The sequence below is a fragment of the Arachis ipaensis genome, chromosome B03 (assembly GCF_000816755.2).
Source record: "Arachis ipaensis cultivar K30076 chromosome B03, Araip1.1, whole genome shotgun sequence".
In the NCBI taxonomy this organism is placed as follows: Eukaryota; Viridiplantae; Streptophyta; class Magnoliopsida; order Fabales; family Fabaceae; genus Arachis; species Arachis ipaensis.
Window position 1 is genome coordinate 134,440,171 of NC_029787.2, and position 21,052 is coordinate 134,461,222.

At 39.2% G+C, this 21,052-nt stretch overlaps 3 protein-coding genes across 6 annotated transcripts; 2 read left to right on the forward strand and 1 right to left on the reverse strand.

Annotated features, from left to right (window-relative positions):
- Nucleotides 272-2,196, reverse strand: LOC107634001 (squamosa promoter-binding-like protein 12; the record flags this gene model as incomplete). 4 transcript variants are annotated; one of them, XM_021120012.1, is given in 4 exon segments in its annotated part: nt 272-784; nt 870-1,070; nt 1,327-1,463; nt 1,573-2,196. In XM_021120012.1, coding segments are annotated over 4 exon segments (1,219 nt in total), but the record flags the coding sequence as incomplete, so codon positions are not given.
- Nucleotides 5,547-6,782, forward strand: LOC107634000. The gene has a single exon (XM_016337582.1). It carries the CDS (start codon nt 5,547-5,549, stop codon nt 6,780-6,782), a length of 1,236 nt encoding a protein of 411 aa, XP_016193068.1.
- Nucleotides 8,296-10,377, forward strand: LOC107633999. The gene is made up of 2 exons (XM_016337581.1): nt 8,296-9,819; nt 10,099-10,377. The coding sequence occupies exons 1-2, from the start codon at nt 8,296-8,298 to the stop codon at nt 10,375-10,377; spliced, it is 1,803 nt and encodes a 600-aa protein (XP_016193067.1).

Consider the following 21,052-nt stretch of genomic DNA (forward strand, 5'->3'; position numbering starts at 1 on the left):
TAACAAATTTTAAAGAAAAAAAAACATTTTATTTTTATTATTATTATTTTCATTCCTTCGTAAAACATTAAACTTGCTTTACAAATAATAGAAATGAAGTACTCCATGTAAGCTAACATACTTTCTCATTCAAAATTTAATTGATTGGAATGTTTCCACTTATTTACGCATGGAAAATATTTAATACTCTTGAAAACATTATTGAAGTTCAAGATATCGCAAACTACTAACGCGAAAAAAGTTTAAGAGTACAAGCATAAAAAGAATTAAATAATTAAGCAATTTTCTTTAAAGAATGAAACCTTAATTTAATCTTTTAGAATGTTTCATAAAAGCATTCTGTCCCCGGCAGCAAAACAAAAGTGCGTTAAAATTATATAAAAAAAAAGGGGAACAAATTAGCGACTTGGTGTGCTTGCAGAAAAGCCTAAAGCTGCAAAACTGCAAGAATAAGAACCCAAAATGTGTGCAACCTCAAGTTTTCAGAATTTGGAGCTAACCTTGTGAGTGAGGGTGAAAGAGGATTGTTAATCCAAGTGGTGATAACTAAAAGCAGAATCATAAGGTTCTCGTAAGAGCTGAAATTCCTGAGAGCGGTTGGTGATGGTGTCGTCGCAAGTTGGGTAGGTGAGCCACATGGTGGAAGCCAATGGGTGTTGATCAGTGTGCCAGTATTCCGAGGAAGCAAGAGGCAAGCGCTGAGGCTGATGAGACTCGGTTGACAGAAGAGAGAGAGCACTCTGGAAATCTTGAGTATCAGAGCACGTAGTTGAATCCTCTACACCTGAAAATAAAGACTCAGGTAAACAAACAAGAAATATCAGAGAGAGTGAGTTTGAATCAATCTGTTAAAAGTATAAGAGTCTTGCTTGCAAATGCAATGCCTTTGGAATCATCCTCTGTCACCATGCTCACAATACTTGGTATCTCATTGTTGCCTTTCACAGCCTTCAACAGAAAATCTTTCGTCTGGGGGAGCTGCTTGCTCCGCCGCATGTCTTGCCAAACTGTATTCGCGGTCGCGGCTCCGCTCGTTGTATAAGTGAAGGGGCTAATCTGTTGCCTCCCAACTGCTGCACAAAAATTGCAAGATCAACTCGTTAACAACTTATGTTAACCATTTCAAAATTTGCTTACACTTTTAGATTTCTTCTGGAAGAAGAAATCTAAAAGTGTAAAACAAGGAGCCATTGCAAACCAGAATCAGCTACTAATTAAGAAAACAAAATTTGTTGTTTGAGATGCTGCAGGAAGTAGATATATAGATCAAACTAAGATGACTAACACAACGCAACAGTCATAGTCATATGGCGGAGAGAGTGATACCAAAAGGCGAGGGAGTCAAATCTGATGGATTTAACTGGACAGTTTCAGGATGAGGTTTCCGGCGCCGTGCATTGTGATCTGAAAGACGCCGTCTGCAGCTTCTTTTGTTTTCATCAAACTCTGACAGACCATGGAACCTACCAAAGACAAGCAATGTATTTGATTGACTAGCTTAAATCCTAATATGTCACTCTGAGAAACATTATCATTAATCAAACAATCAGATATTTATTTTTAGAAGCAAACCTGCTACATTGCTGGCAAAATCGACGTTCCAAACCAGCAATAACCACCTTTGGAGACTTGGAATGACTTTCACAAACTCTATGTTTGCGATGATAATCTTTAGCTGACAAGAGGTCAAGGCCACAACCTTCAACCTGGCAGCATGGATATTGCATGTTCTGAGCATTGGACTTAGATTTCTTTCCACTACTCACAGCTTGAATCGGAGCACCTGAGGAAGACTGGTTCTTCTTGGCATCACTTCCCGGACAAACATCTTCAAAGTACAAGCGTTTACCAAGCTTTAGAGTAAGCAACGGTTCGCCAGAGCCAGGAGGGGGCTCATGCGAATGAGAGTTTTCAACCAGCTCTTCTTTTTTACCACTGGAATCATCTTGGGAACTTTCTAAGGTGAAGATAGATGTTTTGCTATCCCTATTGGAAGATGAATTGATGGAAGCAGATTTCGAGCTTCTTGACGAAGATGGGTTCATGAGCTCAGACTCAGAGCAACCACTACCACCAGAATTGTCCAACAACCCAACATTGGTTTCTCCATTTGCTTCACCACTCCAATCTGGTGGTGGTTGTAATTTGGGGTTTTCGGTTACTTTTGCATTGGAGAAGAACAGGTGCTCCCACTCCNNAGGCACAATCCAAAAGAATTCTACTGTTAGTTTCTATAGAAGTAAGGAAGAGTAATACAAACTCTTTAAAAACAATAAAAACCAATCTCAAAGAAACCATACACAAACTGAATCAATGATTCTCAAAAGCAAGGTGCACATTTGCAGATAAATCATTAACAGGGGCACTTATTAACATCCAAAATTGGTGAAACTGCCACAAATTTAATACAATCAAGGCATTACTAATTGCTAAGGCAAAATTAACTAGTTTTTTCAATGAAAACAAGAGTGTTATGCAGATCTAATTCATGTGGTTGAGAGGCAGAGAGGCGTGGCAGTAGTAGTGTAGTGGCAATAATTCTCAAGGTGATATATAACAATCAGTCCCCACCATTAAACCCAAAAGAAAAAATAGTTTTTCTTCCTATGATGTGATGCCTTTTAAGTTTTATCTCTTCCTCCAAGTTACCAAAACTTGCCTTTGGAAAGCTTTCAAAATCCAATAATTCATGGTTATCACAGAGCAACGTCAGAAGTAGTCGGTCATTGAATGAGACCCCACAACAACAACCACCCAGCTTATGATGAAAGAAATATAGACAGACAAGAACTTGCAAAGTTAGAAAACAATAGCAGCAAAGCCAGATTTAAACTCCGATTTTTCCCCATCAAAATCTATGGTGGGGAACAACCTACCTCCGAATCATAAATACCCAAAACCAATGAATCTTGACCCCCCACCCCAACAAACAACAATACAAATACAAAATGATTCGTGTTAAAGTGTATCTCATGGATCTCCAATGAGAATGACCCATCTAGCTGACTGTGACATTTCAATCATAAAGCTAAAGCCTAAAAACCATAGTAATTATTCTGATCAGCTACTTAAATATGAAAACCAAAGGATTAGCGTAGTATTTGCAAGTACATAGGGAAAGTGCTGGTCCCTTTACCCTGAAAAAAAGCACAGTGAGTGAAGCTCAATGAGCAGAGAAAGAAAGAGAGGGAGAATGGAGGACTGAATGCAAATTTCATGAAAACCTAGCTAGCTTTTCTTTTTTTTTTTTTGTTTTTCTTGGCATTTTTGTTTTCCGAAGAAAAGATGATAAACCAAAAAAGGACACACAGACATGAGGATGAAGAAGAAGAAGAAACCAAAAGAAGAAAATCATCTGCACCTTTACTTACAATATTTATTATCTGAGAAGCTTTCAGAAAAAGAAAGCAAAGTTGCAATGTGAGTCTACCCACAAATGGAAATAAAGAGTTCAAAAAGTGGCAGCAACATACCACACATACCAGTAATCATATTAATCTAATTCTATAATACTTAATGCTATTAATTTAATCCACATACTGCAAAGCTCTTTTTAAAAAAGCTAAACCAAATAATTAAATATTCTCCTTAACTGATTACTAGAATCACAAGAAGTTGAAATTAAAGAGGGAAGAAAGGAGAGTCTTACATTACAGGGACTGAAGAAGCATATGAATACAATAACAAGTTAACAACAGCAATAGCAATACGAATAAGGGAACGGTTCATTTTAATTTGAAAAAGTGGATGGGTGTTCCATTTAGAGAGAGAGAAAGGCGCAGTGATTCAGAGCAGAGAGCAGAGAGCAGCCACAAACAGTAACAGAAACAGACACGTGGACGTTCACACATATCATATGGTGCACTTGTTCGTGCCACGTTAGCACCTTCCTTTTTTTCAAGATTTGTCACTCCTTTGTCCTTTCTTCTGCATTATTCCAATTCTTCAACCATATATTTAATTCATGTTGACTAAAAACAAAAGAAGTCTATGATTATTTTAACATAATTTCTCCTCAGAATTTATTTTATTAAAAAATATAAGACTAAAACGCGCATAATTAGATTTTGGATATACTACTTTACTTTATTATTGATAGTTATTAAAATTAATTAAACTAGTTTTTATTTTCAACTAATAATTTTCTTAAACGTCATGTTAAAATAAGATTTATTAGTCAATGCCAATTTTAAGTGAGATATCACTTAAGTACAATTAAGTCAACAAAAGTTAGCGAATAATCAATTAGATGAAACAAACGGAAATGCAAATTATATACTTTTAGCTAGCATTGGTTTATACACATCCTTTAAATAAAGTGTTAACTTAGGACCAACGTAACTTGTTTGAGCGAGGCTAATATAATTTAATCAGCTTGAAATAGAATAGGTATGATAAAAGCTTATAGATAAAAAAGATTTTCACTTGTCATTCATGAGGGAGAAAAGAATTAACGAGTAATCTGAATTTCCCTTAAAAAAAAAAACGTTTATAATTTGAAGTAAGATTCAATAATTATTATTGATTTATTCAATATATCATTGTTTTCTAATATTCCAATTCAGGCATTATAAAATGTTGCCCCTAAATTAAAATGCGTCCCATTATGCAACTAATTTTAACACGATTTACATATAAGTATATAACTAGGGCTTATGTAAGTGTGTAACAATTCATGTGAGAAATCAATGGCTTAGATCGTGTAACTCAAAAATATATATTAATATATTGATAGAAACCTTTTTCTTTTCTTTTTAATGCATCTAGGTTAGAATTATTTACATGAATATTTTGGATGCCTCTCAAATCTCAATTATTGGTCGTAGAACAAATGGCAGAATCGGGAATGCAGTAATGCACAGTACAATACAGGCTTGTCTGAGTTGTGTTCTTTCTTTTATGAAAAACAAAGTTGAATAAAAGCTCAGAATTTAAAATAAAGGTTTTAGTTAAAAAACTAATTTAATATATTAATATTTTATTATTTATTGTTGATACGTCACCCATATCCTTGGTTGCACAATAAGCTCGGCACGTGAGCCAAAAAGCTCGGTCCTGTATCAATCGCCCGAAAAGCTCGGCAGGAGAGCAGGACTGAAACGGCATCATCCAGTTGAAAATAAGAAACGTGCTCAATTAGTTTATAGTACCAAAACAGAATAATATAACCAACATATAAACTAGGACTTATCCACTAAACGGGTAAAAACAACTCCTATAAAACCGAGCCAAGATCCTCGGTTAGGGTTCAGGTTCTATCACTCTCAATCTTCTACTCTTTACTTTAAACTCACTCACTGAGAATCATTATTGACTAGAGCGTCAGAGTATCTTGTGCAGGTATTCCCGCCGCGGTGTTTGACTTCGGCCGACGTAAAGCTCTTCCTCCTCGGTGGCGACTCACTCGGAAGCGCTGAAGCTCGGCCTCCCTAGTGTTCGGACGAACCACTTGGCGCCCACCGTGGAGCCCGGAATACATCTAACCCCACTTTTTTTTCCTTTGTCTAGTCTTCTACTCTATTTTACAGGATTTCTGATCCTCGAACATGGCTGACAAGGAAAGTCCACAACTCTCACAAGACGACCTCCTGGCTCGAATCGCCGAGCTTCCGGCGGAAGTACGAAGAATAGCCGAGCTGTCAACACAGAACAATGGAGAAAGCTCCAAAGGCTCGGCTCAAGGCGCTACAGACCCTTTAAACATCGTTCCGCCAAAGGAGAAGCTCACTCTCGACAACCCCTTCTCCGAGGAGATCACAAATTACCAGATGCCGAAAAACTTTACGCTGCCCACCACACTAGAGCCATACAAGGGCTTCGGTGATCCCCGAGCCCACGTGAAGAAGTTCCAATCAATGATGTTCTTCAACGGCCCTAATAATGAGCCCGTCCTCTGCCGAGCATTCCCTACCTACCTCGACGGTGCTGCATTACTCTGGTTTTCTAAACTTTCTGCAGGTTCAATTTCCTCCTTTGAAGATCTCGCCAGATCATTCATTGATTATTTTGCCGCGTCAAGAATCTACGTACATGGATCGGGCTATCTCGGCACCATCAAACAGGGTCAGCACGAGAGCCTGAAGGATTACATGACCAGATTCGCTGACGCTACTATGGAGATCCAGGACTTAGACCCGGCCGTTCACCTGCACGCTCTCAAGGCCGGCCTCAGGCCCGGCAAATTCCGGGAGACCATTGCCATAACAAAGCCAAAGACGCTAGAGGAATTCCGAGAAAGGGCGGCAGGCCAAATGGAGATCGAAGAACTCCGAGAAGCCCAAAAATCGAACAAACAACCACATCGGAGAGATGAAGAAAAAACTTTCAGATCGCCAGGCAGCAGAGACACTAAGAAACCTTCCAAGCCCACGTCAAAATACAACACATACACCAGATTCAATACCAGAAGAGAAAACATCATCAGAGAAATCCTCAATGCCAAAATCATAAAGCCACCAGCCCGAGCAGGAAACTACCAGGATCAAAGGTTCGTGGATAGGACAAAACATTGTGCCTTCCACCGGAAGTTCGGTCACACCACGGACGACTGCATAGTCGCGAAGGACCTCCTGGAAAGGCTCTTGGACAAATACATCGAGAGCCGGAAAGGCAGAAGAGGAAACTCGGACAGGGTAGAGCACAAGCAAGCAGTGGCCGATGATAACAAAAAAGAGAGGACGACTCCTGACCCACCAAGAGGAGTCATTAGCCACATATCAGGGGATTCGCAGGCGGAGGAGAAACAAGCTCGGCCAGAAAGCGAAGCTACAGGACGATGCTAGCAATCGAGGGAACCATACAGCCAAAGAAGGACAAAGACCCAGGCGTCACAATATCCTTCAACCAAGCAGACTTCAGATCGGCAAGCCCTAACCTCGACGACCCAGTGGTAATTTCCATCCAGGTCGGAGAACTGTTGGTAAGAAAAACGTTGCTCGACCCAGGTAGTAGCACTGATGTTTTGTTTTATTCCACTTTTACAAAAATGAAATTATCAGAAAAACTGATACAGCCCTCCTCGGGAGAGCTAATTGGGTTCTCCGGAGAGAGAGTCCCCATCATGGGACACATATGGCTAAAGACCACAATGGGAGAAATTCCTATGTCAAAGTCAGTTGATATTCAATACCTAATAGTAAACTGCTATAGCCCTTACAATATTATAATTGGGAGACCCGCCCTGAATATATTCAGAGCGGTGGTATCCACATTACACCTGTATGTCAAGTTTCCAGTGCAGGAGAACCAGATAGCTACGGTATATGTCGATCATCAAGAAGCTCGGCAGTGCTACAATGCTAGTCTAAAAGTAATCCAAACAAAACAAGAAACTCGGCCCCAGGTTCAAGCAATCCACACTTCTGCCGACACAGCGACACTAGCTGACCTAGACCCGAGGGAAGATCTCGGCGAAAGACCTTGGCCGATGGACAACCTTCAAGAAATAACACTAACAGAAGATGACAAACAATACACATATATAGGAAAAGCATTAGAGGGGGGAGACCGAGCAAGACTCATACACATACTGCGTAAAAACGCCGACCTTTTCGTGTGGACACCAGACGACATGCCCGGCATAAACCCAGAAGTCATATGCCACAAGTTAGCAATTGATAAAACAGTCCGACCAGTTGCACAGAAGAAAAGGAACCTCGGAGAGGAGAAAAAACAAGCAGCACTCGAAGAAACCCAGAAGCTCCTCAACGCAGGCTTCATCAGAGAAATTCGCTTCACCACATGGTTATCCAACGTGGTAATGGTAAGGAAGAACTCAGGTAAATGGCGCATGTGCGTCGACTTTACAAACTTAAACAAAGCTTGCCCTAAAGATGCATATCCGTTGCCTTGCATTGATTAATTAGTTGATAACGCCTCTGGTTTCAAAGCTTTGAGTTTTATGGATGCATACTCTGGTTATAACCAGATTCTAATGCACCCAGAAGACCAAAGCAAAACAGCTTTTATAACAGAACATGGAAACTTTTGTTACAAGGTAATGCCCTTTGGCCTAAAGAATGCAGGTGCGACATATCAAAGGCTAATGGACAAAGTATTCCAACAACAGATAAGCCGCAATATGGAGGTCTATGTAGACGATATGGTAGCAAAAACACCTATGCAGGGGTCACACTGTGACGACTTAGTAGAAATCTTCAAACAACTCCGAGCATATAACATGAGACTCAATCCGGACAAATGTGCGTTCGGAGTACAAGGAGGGAAGTTCCTTGGATTCATGTTAACGTCTCGAGGCATCGAAGCCAACCCAGAAAAATGCAAAGCCGTACTGAAATGACAAGCCCAAAGACGGTAAAAGAAGTCCAGCAACTAGCAGGACGAATAGCTGCCTTATCACGTTTCCTACCTGCAGTGGCAAACCGATCTTATCATTTTTTCCAGACATTCTCTAAAGGCAAGAAGTTCACCTCGACAGACGAATGTGAGAACTCTTTTACCGAACTCAAACAGCACCTAACATCACCGCCAATCCTCCAAAGACCAGAGACAGGTAAGCCATTGTGTTTATACCTATCAGTATCTAACCATGCTATAAGCTCGGTATTAGTAACAGAAACAGGAAGAAAGCAAAACCCAGTATACTTCATCAGTAGGGTGCTACAACCAACAGAAATAAGGTACCTGAAGATAGAACAACTGGCACTAGCACTAATCACCACGGCAAGAAGACTGCGACACTACTTCCAGGGCCACACAATCATAGTACGAACAGACCAACCGCTAAGGCAGATATTAACCAGACCCGAGCTCGCCGGCAGACTAATAAAATGGGCGATCGAGCTCTCCGAGTTCGATATTCAGTACGAACCAAGGAAAACACTGAAGTCACAGGTGCTAGCCGACTTTATATCGGAAATGACTAATGACACACAAAATACAGAGGTCAATTGGAGCATACATGTGGATGGAGCATCAAACAAAGAAGGCAGTGGAGCAGGGATACTACTGAAGGAAGGAGACAAAGTAGTGGCTGAGCAGTCACTGCAGTTCCGCTTCAAAGCAAGCAACAATCAGGCGGAATATGAGGCCCTACTCGCTGGACTAAAGCTCGCCCTACAACTACAAATACCTCGATTAACAGCTTACTGCGACTCTTCATTAGTGGTACATCAAATAAAGGGCGAATTCCAGGTAAAAGATCCTTTGTTAGAGAAATATTGGCTCATAACAAATGATCTAATTTCAAAATTTAACAAATTTGACATTATTCATGTAAACCGAGAACAAAACACCAGGGCCGATGTGTTATCTAAGTTAGCCACAACTCGGCAAGCCGAAAACACATCGGCATTGTCCCAGCTAACACTTGACAAACCGAGTTTTGAGCAGGACACAATTCTGAGTATTATACAGGTCCCAGATTGGCGAACACCTTTCCTCAATTACATCACCACTGGGGCAGTACCAGATGATGAGCCGAACTTACCGCTCTTTCGGAGGAGAGCAAGTTTTTACACAAAACTCAGAAACACCCTATACAGACGAGGACACTCCCAACCACTTCTAAAATGCATCAGCATCGAGGAAGCTAAGGATGTCATGGCTGAAACACACGAAGGAGTCTGCGGCAACCATATCGGCGGCCAAGCATTAGCAGCAAAGATTCTGCGAATAGGATACTACTGGCCGACGATAAAACAGGACTGCATCTCAAAAGTAAAGGCATGTGATAATTGTCAAAAGCACGCCACCCTCTCGAAGACCCCGGCCGAGGAACTCCATACCATAGAGGTAAGCTGGCCTTTCGATAGGTGGGGATTGGACATCCTCGGACCTTTCCCGAAAGTGCCAGGCCAGGTAAAGTTCCTCTTAGTGTCAATAGACTATTTCTCTAAGTGGATAGAAGCACAACCACTAGCGCATATAACAGCAGAAAAAGTGCGATCTTTTTTATGAAAAAATATCATATGCAGATTTGGTATCCCAAGGGAGATAATCTCGGATAACGGGAGACAATTTACAGATCATAAGCTCGCTGCTTTTCTAACAAATTTTAACATCAAACATCACTTCAGCTCAGTAGAGCACCCACAAACTAACGGACAAGTTGAATCAGCTAAGAAAATTATCTTGTAGGGGTTAAAGAAAAAGCTCGGCGAAGCTAAAGGAGAATGGGCTGACCTCATCCCCGAATTTCTATGGAGTTACAATACCAGCATTCAATCTGCCACAGGAGAAACTCCTTTCAAGCTAGTATATGGCGCGAAAGCACTCATCCCAGTAGAGGTCAGCGTCCCAACACTAAGGACCGAGCTCTATAATCAATCGAATAACCTACAAGCTCGTACAACCGAGTTGGATCTTGTAGAGGAAGAAAGAGACATTTCCACCATAAAGCAGCGAGCCAGAAAATAATACCTAGAACGAAGACACAATAAAAGAGTAGTTCACAGGTCTTTCAACAATGGAGACCTCGTACTTAGACGAACAAAGGAAGCTCGGAAAACCTCCAACACATGGCAAATTAGCAGCAAATTGGGAAGGACCTTTCCGAGTTCTTCAAAACCTCGGAAAGGGAGCTTACAAACTAGAAACCCTTAAAGGAGATCAACTTCCAGGAACATGGAACGTCTCCTCTCTAAGGGAATACCAGTCATGATGTAGTCTGCAAGATCGCGAATGATGGTACTCTTTTTCCCCTCCGATGGTTTTCTCCCAAAACACATGGGTTTTACTCGGAAAGGGTTTTAACAAGGCCGGACGCCACAAATCATTACGCCGATATACCTTGTGTTACAAATCAAGACATTTTTACAGCGGCCGTTGCCATACATGAACATTCAAAATTATTCCGAGCTTCATACTTGGAAATCAACATGCGCATTCCGAGCATAATACTCGGAGAAATGTAATCAAACACGAGCAATCACCAAATTATTTACGCGAAATCTTAAAGGCTCATTTAAACACAAGCCCTACATTAGAGCTTCAGCTCTCCTTGTTGACAATTTAATCGGACAAAGGGTAGCTAACGCCACCTTCAATACACACATTCAATCGTTTTTCAATAACGACATACCATTATAACTTATCAAAATATCAAATTTCCTTAAACAGCATAAGTCATTTTCAAACCGAGCTATATGCTCGGAACCCAAAATATCATTACCAAATACAATACTCGAAACAGTTCAACAAAGGCAAAACAGCCACAAGTTGCAATCCTACTACACCATATACAAAATAAACAAATGCTAAGGCCTACTCTGCCTTATCACCTATGCTGGATCCCTCACTCTCACTTCCAGCAACACCCTCATCTTCCACAAGTTCACCGTTCACGACTACCTTCATGATGTCAAGTTTTGAAGGATCAGCTTCTGGATACAACACCTTGACCTGGGAAACAGCGCGGTCAAACCCTTGAGCAAAGGTCTCATAGATCCCGCCTTCCAACTCCTTGATCCGAGCAGAGAGTTGCTCATTCTTGGATTCCACAACCTTCAACTTGTCGGACGAAGCCTTCTGGAGCTTTCGCTCATCTGCCAATTCCAAATCTTTCTTCTCCATGGAAACAGAGAGCTCGGCAATCCTTTGATCTTTCTCCTGGATGATCCCAGACAATTCTTCCACCCGAGAAGCTTCCTTCTCCTCCCGATCCAAGGCAAGCTCCTGTGCCCGGCCAATAGCAACGATCCGAGCACCAATCACCTACAAGTAAGTAAAACAGGTAAATAAGTGACATCAACTAAAAGTCACAAGAACAAAATAACTTATACCTGAAGAAATCAGCTGACACCTGCTCGGCCAACTTCGTCAATCATCTTTATGTCATCAGGGAAGCAGCAAAGCTCGTTAGCCATAACGCCAAAAGGATAAAGCTTTGCCCATAAGGATCTGCCATGCTCGTTCTTGTCATACCCATGAAGTCTCTTTTGCGATTCATAAGCGGATTCAACCATTTGTAGTATCAGCGATGACTCCCCCTTAACATCCAGCACCTCGGCAAGGCTACCTTTGGCTTGTCCTCTCTTTCGCTTAGACCTCGACCCAGGACCATACTGGGCTATCATAGCAGCAGGCCCCTTCCCCATATTGGAAGAAACTTCTTTTTCACTTTTCTTACGTTGGGTGAAGTAGGACTTCAACCCTGCAGTAGTAATTGCAGGAGCTTTCTCGGCTGCAAATTACAAACAATCAAATCAGAAACGACAGAATAAAGCAGAAATACGAAACAAACATAACAAAACACAATTACCTATATGATTATACACAGCCTGCCTATCGGTATTCCATTTTAACATCTCGGCAACTGACAACAAACCCTTCGGACCCAGAGACTTAAACAAGAAATCCATGATAATATCATCATCCAGTGACCTATCATCTACATCCAATGCCTGGTAAGGCTCGGTACACCAAAACAAAGGAAACCTTTCAACCAAATGCTCATTCAAGTAAAAGGGAAAGTCCTCGGGAATACTCCTAACCTTAACAAACATCAATTTGAAATCCTTAAATGAAGACTTGTATAGACTAAATACTGCCCGACGAGGATAGCTACTAAGATTCACCCACAAACCTCTATTCACCCCCTTCGCTTGAAATAAGGAGAAAAACAACCTAAGAGACGGCGGATACTCTAAAATTTCCATCAAAACCTCAAAAGCTCGAACGAAACCCCATGAGTTAGGATGCAATTGGGTTGGGGCGCAGTTCAACCAGTACAAAACACCACACTCAAAATCGGTAAAAGGAAGCCTTACCCCCAGCTCTGTAAAAAGACAACTATACATATAAAAATACGACCAGTCATCTAATCGATCACAAACACGATCCTCCTTCCCACAAGGTAACAACTCAATCTTAACATCACTACCAGGCCTAACCCAAATACCCGACCCCAATAGCTTCACAGATTCTTCATCATCAAACTGGGACTGGCGCTCTCTCACTCTAACGTCAACCCAATCATATGAACTACCCACATTACAGTTCTCCATCAAGAGCAACGAAAGAAAAAAGCAAGAAGATGAAGAAGAAAGAAGGAAAGAATCAGCACTGACCTTGCTTGCTCATTCTTTCGGACAAGGAGAAGAAAATGACCTTTATCCCAAAATACAGCAGTTTGGAAAGAAAAAGAAAGTGCAAATAACATAAGTTCCACAAGAGAAACGGTTACTAACCCTATGCATTTACTTCAGATTGGCAAGAAAGAGGAAGCATTAAAACCACTACAAAAACCAATGGATAGGGGCACCTAGAGAAGCGGAGCGATTTTCACATCAATCACTTCACACTGGCGCAAAGTATGAAGCCACTCAAAACGTTCTGCATTCTCAGCAGAACTAAGCCGAGCTTGGGGGCTACAAGGACCATATACGACAAGCAAAGTCAGCAACCGAGGATTCAGTACTCTTGGTCCGAAAGCTCGCCTTAGCCCTGTCTGCACCAAGGCAAGCTTGGGGGCTATGATACGTCACCCTTATCCTCGGTTGCGCAATAAGCTCGGCACGTGAGCCAAAAAGCTCGGTCCCGTATCAATCGCCCGAAAAGCTCGGCAGGAGAGCAGGACTGAAACGGCATCACCCAGTTGAAAATAAGAAACGTGCTCAATTAGTTTATAGCACCAAAACAGAATAATGTAACCAACCTACAAACTAGGACTTATCCACTAAACGGGTAAAAACAACTCCTATAAAATCGAGCCAAGATCCTCGGTTAGGGTTCAGATTCTATCACTCTCAATCTTCTACTCTTTACTTTAAACTCACTCACTGAGAATCATTATTGACTTGAGCGTCGGAGTATCTTGTGCAGGTATTCCCGCCGCGGTGTTTGACTTCGACCGACATAAAACTCGTCCTCCTCGGTGGCGACTCACTCGGAAGCGCTTAAGCTCGGCCTCCCTAGTATTCGGACGAACCAATTGTGATTTGTGAATTGTGATTAATATTATAAGCAATATCCTACTAAGTATTAATTTAGTTTTTTAATTAAATATATATTAATAAAAACAATTTTTTTTTATCAAAAATAAAAAATTTGAATCCGCAACCTCTTAATTAAATATGGAGAGACTATACCATTTGAATTATAACCCATTGGCAATACATCGAAACAATTTATTAACTAACTAAGAATAACAAGTATAAACCAAATGCAGTTATCAATAATAAGTGAAGGTTCCAAATGGTCGGCTGAAGCTAATGGCCCGCCTAATGCTAGAATCTAGAACGAGTGTTCCAAACAAGCCTTATTAAGATATAAAATTAAACATAAATATCTTAAGATTTAATATTGAAAAATTCTTAAACGATGTTTGTAATTATTTCGAAAAATAACGAAATTTTCAATTTTTTTTATTTTTAATTTTTATTTTTATAAAATTGATTAATTTTTTGAAATATACTATAAAAAAATAATTAATAAAAAAAATCAATTTTATAAAATTAAATATCAAAAATCGAGATGAATATTCATCTTTTAATATTCGTAAGTTGTAACATAAAAAGTTGATATATAAATAAATAAATTAAATGAGAAATGAAAAGTGGAAGATCCTTGTCGAGGCTGCACATGATTAAACCAAGAAGGTCCACGTGAGCACATTCGGCGATGTGTACAGTAAACTCTGCCTCGGCCACTTGCGTCAACTTTATAGTAACCCTTCCCTCGTTTCCACACTAAGCATGTGTCAAATAAAATATATAATTCCATTTAATTACAAAAGAAATGCGGTGATTAGCAAGTGTTACTTTAGTTTAGAGTTGAATCCAATTAAAAATAGACGAAGTACAGGTCTAATTAATTTTATATGAAACTAATAATTAAAAATTATTAAATAATTTAATAAATTTTATTAAATTATTATTTAATAATTTTTAATTATTAATTTTCTATAAAATCAACTGTATTTGAATTTTTGCTTGAGGTTGGAGCTGGAGGGGTGTGTTCTTGGGGTATGGTACTGCTCACAAAGGGTACAAATGCCTTACACCAGAAGGAAAAGTGGTGATCACACGAAATGTGGTGTTCAATGAAGTGCAGTTTCCCTTCAAAACTGGAAAACACCTCGTGAATGACACTGATGAGCAGAACAAGTCTGAGACAATTACACCAATGCCATCCATTCCATTGATTCCCAGCCCTCACTTACCTCCACAAACTCAAACCACTCACTCTTCACCAAGACCCCTGCCTCCATCACATGTCACAAGTCACTCAGAAACCTTTCAACACTCTTCTCAACCCTGCTCTCAAGCTTCTGTCACCTGCCACTCACCTTCAGCTTCATCCCCAGCCTCAATTCCTCCCACTGCATCTTCACTTCTCATCCCTCAGAGAGCGCCCTCAGCCACACCTATCCCAGTCCCAATCTCAGATCTAGAAACTGTTCTTCCAAGTTGTGAACCTGTGCCTAGTACTCAAAACATACACCCTATGATCACCCGAAGCAAAACTGGCAGTCTTCGACCAAAGGTTTATCATGCTGCAGTAGAGCCACGGTCAGTGCGAGAGGCAATGGTTGATCCGAAATGGAAAGAAGCCATGGACAATGAGTATCAAGCCCTGCTTAAGAACAAGACATGGCAGCTTGTACCTTTACCAGAGAACCGAGAAGCTATTGGCAGCAAGTGGGTCTTTAGAGTTAAGTACAACTCTGATGGCACACTACAGAAGTACAAGGCCAGGCTGGTCGCTCAAGGCTTCTCTCAAAGGCCTGGGTTTGATTTCACAGAGACCTATAGTCCGGTAGTCAAAGCAACTTCAATCAGGGTAGTCTTGACACTTGCCTTGGCAAACAATTGGTCAATTAGACAATTGGATGTCAACAATGCATTTTTGCATGGAGAGTTACTTGAAGATGTGTATATGCGACAGCCACAGGGCTATGTGCAGGGTGATGGGAAGCTGGTATGCAAACTTACCAAGGCGTTGTATGGCCTGAAACAGGCTCCGAGGGCCTGGTATCATAAGCTGTCTACAGCTCTGCATCAGCTTGGATTCACTGCCACAGCCTCTGATGTTTCAGTCTTCACAAAATTTGATACCAATGCTACCACCTTTGTGCTTGTGTATGTAGATGATGTGATCATCACTGGAAGCTCAACAAGTGCTATAACGGCTGTAGTGAACCAGTTGAATTGCAAGTTTGCACTCAAGGATATGGGGGATCTTCATTATTTTCTAGGCATTCAGGTTAGCAAGACTAAAGGTGGTGGATTACTACTCAGCCAAGAAAAATACGTTAATGATTTACTAGAAAAGGCAGGTATGACAAACTGCAAGCCTTGTAAAACACCTCTCCCATCATCACTGAAAATATCTCAGTTTGGTGGTGACAGGTTTGATGAGCCAGCACTTTATCGTTCAGTGGTAGGAAGTCTTCAGTATCTGACCGTTACAAGACCAGAGCTCGCCTATGCTGTAAGCAAACTCTCACAGTTCATGCAAGACCCGTTGGAATCGCATTGGAAACTGGTTAAAAGAATCCTCAGGTATGCAAGTGGAACAATCAAATATGGGCTACATCTCCGTAAGAATGACGTGTTGAACATCACAGCCTACTGTGATTCGGACTGGGGAGGAGACCCTGATGATAGGAAATCGACTGGTGGTATGTGTGTCTTCTTAGGAAGAAACCTGGTATCCTGGTCCTCTAAGAAGCAATCTGTGGTGGCCAGGTCAAGCACAGAGGCTGAATACAGAGCTATGGCGGATCTGGTTGCAGAACTTATATGGATCAAGAGCCTGCTGAGTGAGCTAAGGGCCACAGCTTCTACTCCCACCATATACTGCGATAACCTGAGTGCTGTACTTTTAGCAGCCAACCCCATCCTGCATTCAAAGTCTAAACACTTTGAAACTGATCTTCACTTTGTGAGGGACTATGTAACGAAGAAAGTAGTACATGTTAGCCATATTCCAGGGTCTGTTCAGTTGGCAGACATTCTAACAAAGGCAATTGCCTCTGGAATGTTTGAAACTGCTAGAGCAAGGCTGAATGTTGAGCAAAATTTGTTGTGTAGTGTTGAAGGGACAGCAGGAACAGTCCATGAGCCAACCATGCCTAGTGATAAAGGAGTTTTGCAGAATGGCAGCAAACCAAAAGACCTCAGCAGCAGAGTGTATGGCAGAGCAAGTGTTGAGCAACACAATGAAAACAGATAGCAGGGTGCATGATAGAGTAGTGATTGAGCTGAAACTGAATCAGTTGCTAAGTTAGTTAAGCCAAGCTGACTCAGCAGAATTAGTTGCAAGTGCAAGCTGTCATTAGGCTCAGCTTATATAGCTAGCTGAATGTGTGTTAGTTGTGTTGTTGCAATTAGAATCCAAGTTCCACTTTACCAAAAATCAGAACAGAAAGCTTCTCTCTCTCTCTCTCTTCAATTTCTCCTCTTCTTCGATCTTTGCTCTCTCTTGCTTTTCATTCAACACTGAAACTGATACCTTTCAGGGCAAATCAACGTTTTTGGTACGCAGATCGATCAAGTGACAAACCAAGTTTACGAAGACTACACTATAATAGTCTTACTATATTACATTGTTACCCAGGAATCCAGGATTATTCGTTAGCATGAGCTTACAAGGGAGTTGCAACTTGCAAGTTAATAAAGAAGTATATTAAAAATCATTAATCATAACAACTAGCCACCATATATATCATTAATCATAACAACTAGCTACTATATATATTTATATATAAAATAAACAATATTATTTGCTATCACTTTTAGCCATCCATTTTAGTTATTTTATAGAGATATAATAGATAAATATGGATAACAAAATAAACGAATACGAATATAGAAAAAAGACAATGTGTCTAGGAAATAGATAATTTTTTTAAATTACATGTTGTACCTAGCTACCATGTAACTTAAATTCATTATCTATTATATGGTAATTGTGTATAATCGATGCATTTTTTGTTAGGTGATATTCGTTTATGATTGATTTTTATTTACATCACCAAATTTATGCATCGATATTGTGGAATTATGAAATTGGATTGTAAGTTTACCTAGAAACATCTTTTTGAAATTCTCAAGTTATATGGATCATGCTTGCTATATGATTAATTTTAACTTCTATCTTTCTTTTCTTAAGTTGCATAGCACCCATGTGTCCCACTCCATATCAATTCGGTAATGCGAACAAAATTTTGAAGTGTGTCATTGATTGATGTGTGAGTTTCAAATGTTTTTTGGTCTGTTAAATTTTCTTGCACATCAACCAATTTCCATTCATTATCCATTTCACAATCACTTGATTATTACTTGAATGCTTTCATGCTTCTTTATTACTTGTTTGTTTATTTTAACTTACAAGTTTCATTCAAAGTATATCTAGCACACTAGAATGAGTGAAGTGCATACTTCTTTTGTGTAATTGTGATATAGCTTTCAATGCTAGTGTGTGTTCTAAACCGGACGCAGAATTAGAATTCACACACTTATTTTCATCCATGTCACACACTATCTCACTCACTTTTGAAGTATTTAAGGCCAAATTCAAGAAGAAATAAAGGGAGAACAATTAAGTTTAGTTTAGCAACATGTTTTAGGTTATATTCTAGAGAGAGAAGCTCTCTCTTCTCTCTAGAATTAGCTTAATTTTCTCTTAAATTTAGGTTTTGATCTTACCTTGATTTAGTTTTTCTTGCAATTTCTTATTATTACATCTTGGTTCTCTTAGTTTTACATGTTATTTCTTTTATTTGATCACTTTTATGTTTATGAACTCTTGTTACTTTTGATCTCCATTAATACAATTTGATGTTTTCATGTTTATTGATGTTTAATTGAGTTGTTATTATTGTTATCTTGTATTTGGTAGCTTTATATTTTATTATTATTGCAATTTTACCATGCTTTCATTTTATACCTTCCAAGTGTTTGATAAAATATTTGGTTTAGTTTTAGAGTAAATTTTAGCACTCTTGCCTTGAGATTGAGGATTTAGGTGCCTTGATATCATTGATGTCCAGTATGATTAGTAATTTAGGATTGTTAGTTAATTTTAGGATCAATTATGTCCACTTGACTTAACCCCGATGTTAGAGGATGACGGATTAATCCTTTGTAATTACCATGTTGTGGTCAAGGAGCTAGATAGGAAACCTTAACTCTTAATCCTTATCATGAATGTTTTTTAGCATTTATATTATCTTAGTTGTTAACTTTACTTTCTTGCAATTTACATTTTTCGTTCATCATTCTAAAACCCCAAAAATATTTCATAACCAATAATATGCACACTTTTCTGCAATTTCTTTGAGAGACGACTCGAAGTTTAAATACTCTCGATTTTTATTGGTTTGACTTAAGTGACAAATAAATTAAACTTTGATTGAAAGTTGTCTATTGGTTTGAATCTATATTTCAACAAAATTATTTTTGTGACAATTTCGAACCGACAATTTTTCTCCGTCACATACACAATCATTATAGTTATTATTCATCCTTGTTGCTATCTTTATCCCATTCTTGGTTTTAGTCATAACACCAAATTTAGAGTTTGGCCATATAACAAAGTGATGAAGAGTATAGAGGGAGAATAAAATGCTGAAAATGTTACGTGATAGTGCATGTATGCATGAGTTTTTTTTATATATAAAATAAAAACGTAAACAAAAGATGAATGATGCATGCAGAAGAAGAAGAATGATGCAAATATGGAATGAAAAGAAAAGGAAAAGAAACTAATCACTCTTGGGTCAACAAGTGTTTTTTTATCGTCACTAGCTTGATGTTAACCCTTCTAGGTTAGAGATTGGGAAGTTTCACAGCACCTTCCAGTACCATCCCTCGTTAAATATGTACTATCCAATTCCTTGTTGCCTTTCCTCCTGAGTTTTTTAACCATTTCTTGTATCACTGTCCATGCCTCGTCCGCTGTTCTTTTTTATAGGAAATTTTTAGCCGATAAATTAATCATCATCTTTGAGGCTTAAGAGACCCATCATAAAAGAATTGGACTAGGGGCCACTTAAGTAGGGCATGGTGTGAATTTTTTTCTAACAACTTTTTATATCTTTTTCAAGTATCATATAGTGGTTCACCCTCCTCTTGAAAAAAAGGTAGCAATAGCTTTCCTTAGCTAGACTAAATCATCTTCTTCAGGAAACTCTTTGGTTGCTTCCAAGAATGGAGTTTGAGAAGCTTCCACTAGAGTTGAGGAAGAATTCTTCTTTAATAACCTCTTGCACTAATGAATCAATTAAGTCAACTTTTATACCACTTTCTGTTTCTTGGATATTGCATAGTTTTGAAGACATTGAAGATTATTTGTTCATTATGGATTCTTAATGTTAGCTCTTCCTTCTGAACATATATGAGTGCACATCCAGTGGCTAAGAATGAAGCACTCCCATCTTTTTCTGTGTCAAGGATCACAAAGTTTGTAGAAAAGTTAAAATTTTTCACCTTGACCAATAAATTTTCTACCACTCCATAAAAAAAATTTATTGATATATCCGCTAGCTAGAGGGATATCCTTGTGGCCTTTGCTTCTTCAATTTGCAACTGCTTTATCATAGATAATGACATTAAGTTGATGCTTACTCTTAGATTACATAATACTTTTTCAATAGTGATATCTTCAATAGTGTATAAAATTTGAAAGCTCTCAAAATTTTTCAATTTTTGTGGCAATTTTCTTTGAATAATAGCACTGTATTATTTGGTGAGAACTACTGTCTGATCTTCCTTCAGAATTTTCTTCTTAGTAAGTAATTCTTTCATAAACTTTGCATACAGAAGCATTTACTACAAGACTTCTGCGAATGAGATATTGATTTGTATTTTTTTTAACACTTCCAGAAATTTTAAGTATTGTTGTTGTTGACTCTTCTTTTGCAACCTTTGTCAGAATGAAATCCTGAATGTATGATCTGCATCTTCTTTTGGCATTCGGGGTGGTGCACGTTTTTTGCTTGCTTTTTATTCTCTTACGATGACTTTTCACTTTCTTTGCTCATTATGGATTTTTTGTCAACCACCTTTTGTCTTAGATTAATGGCCTTGTATTATTTTCTAAGATTAGGCACTATATCATTTGAAAAAAAAATTTATAAATTTTTCTA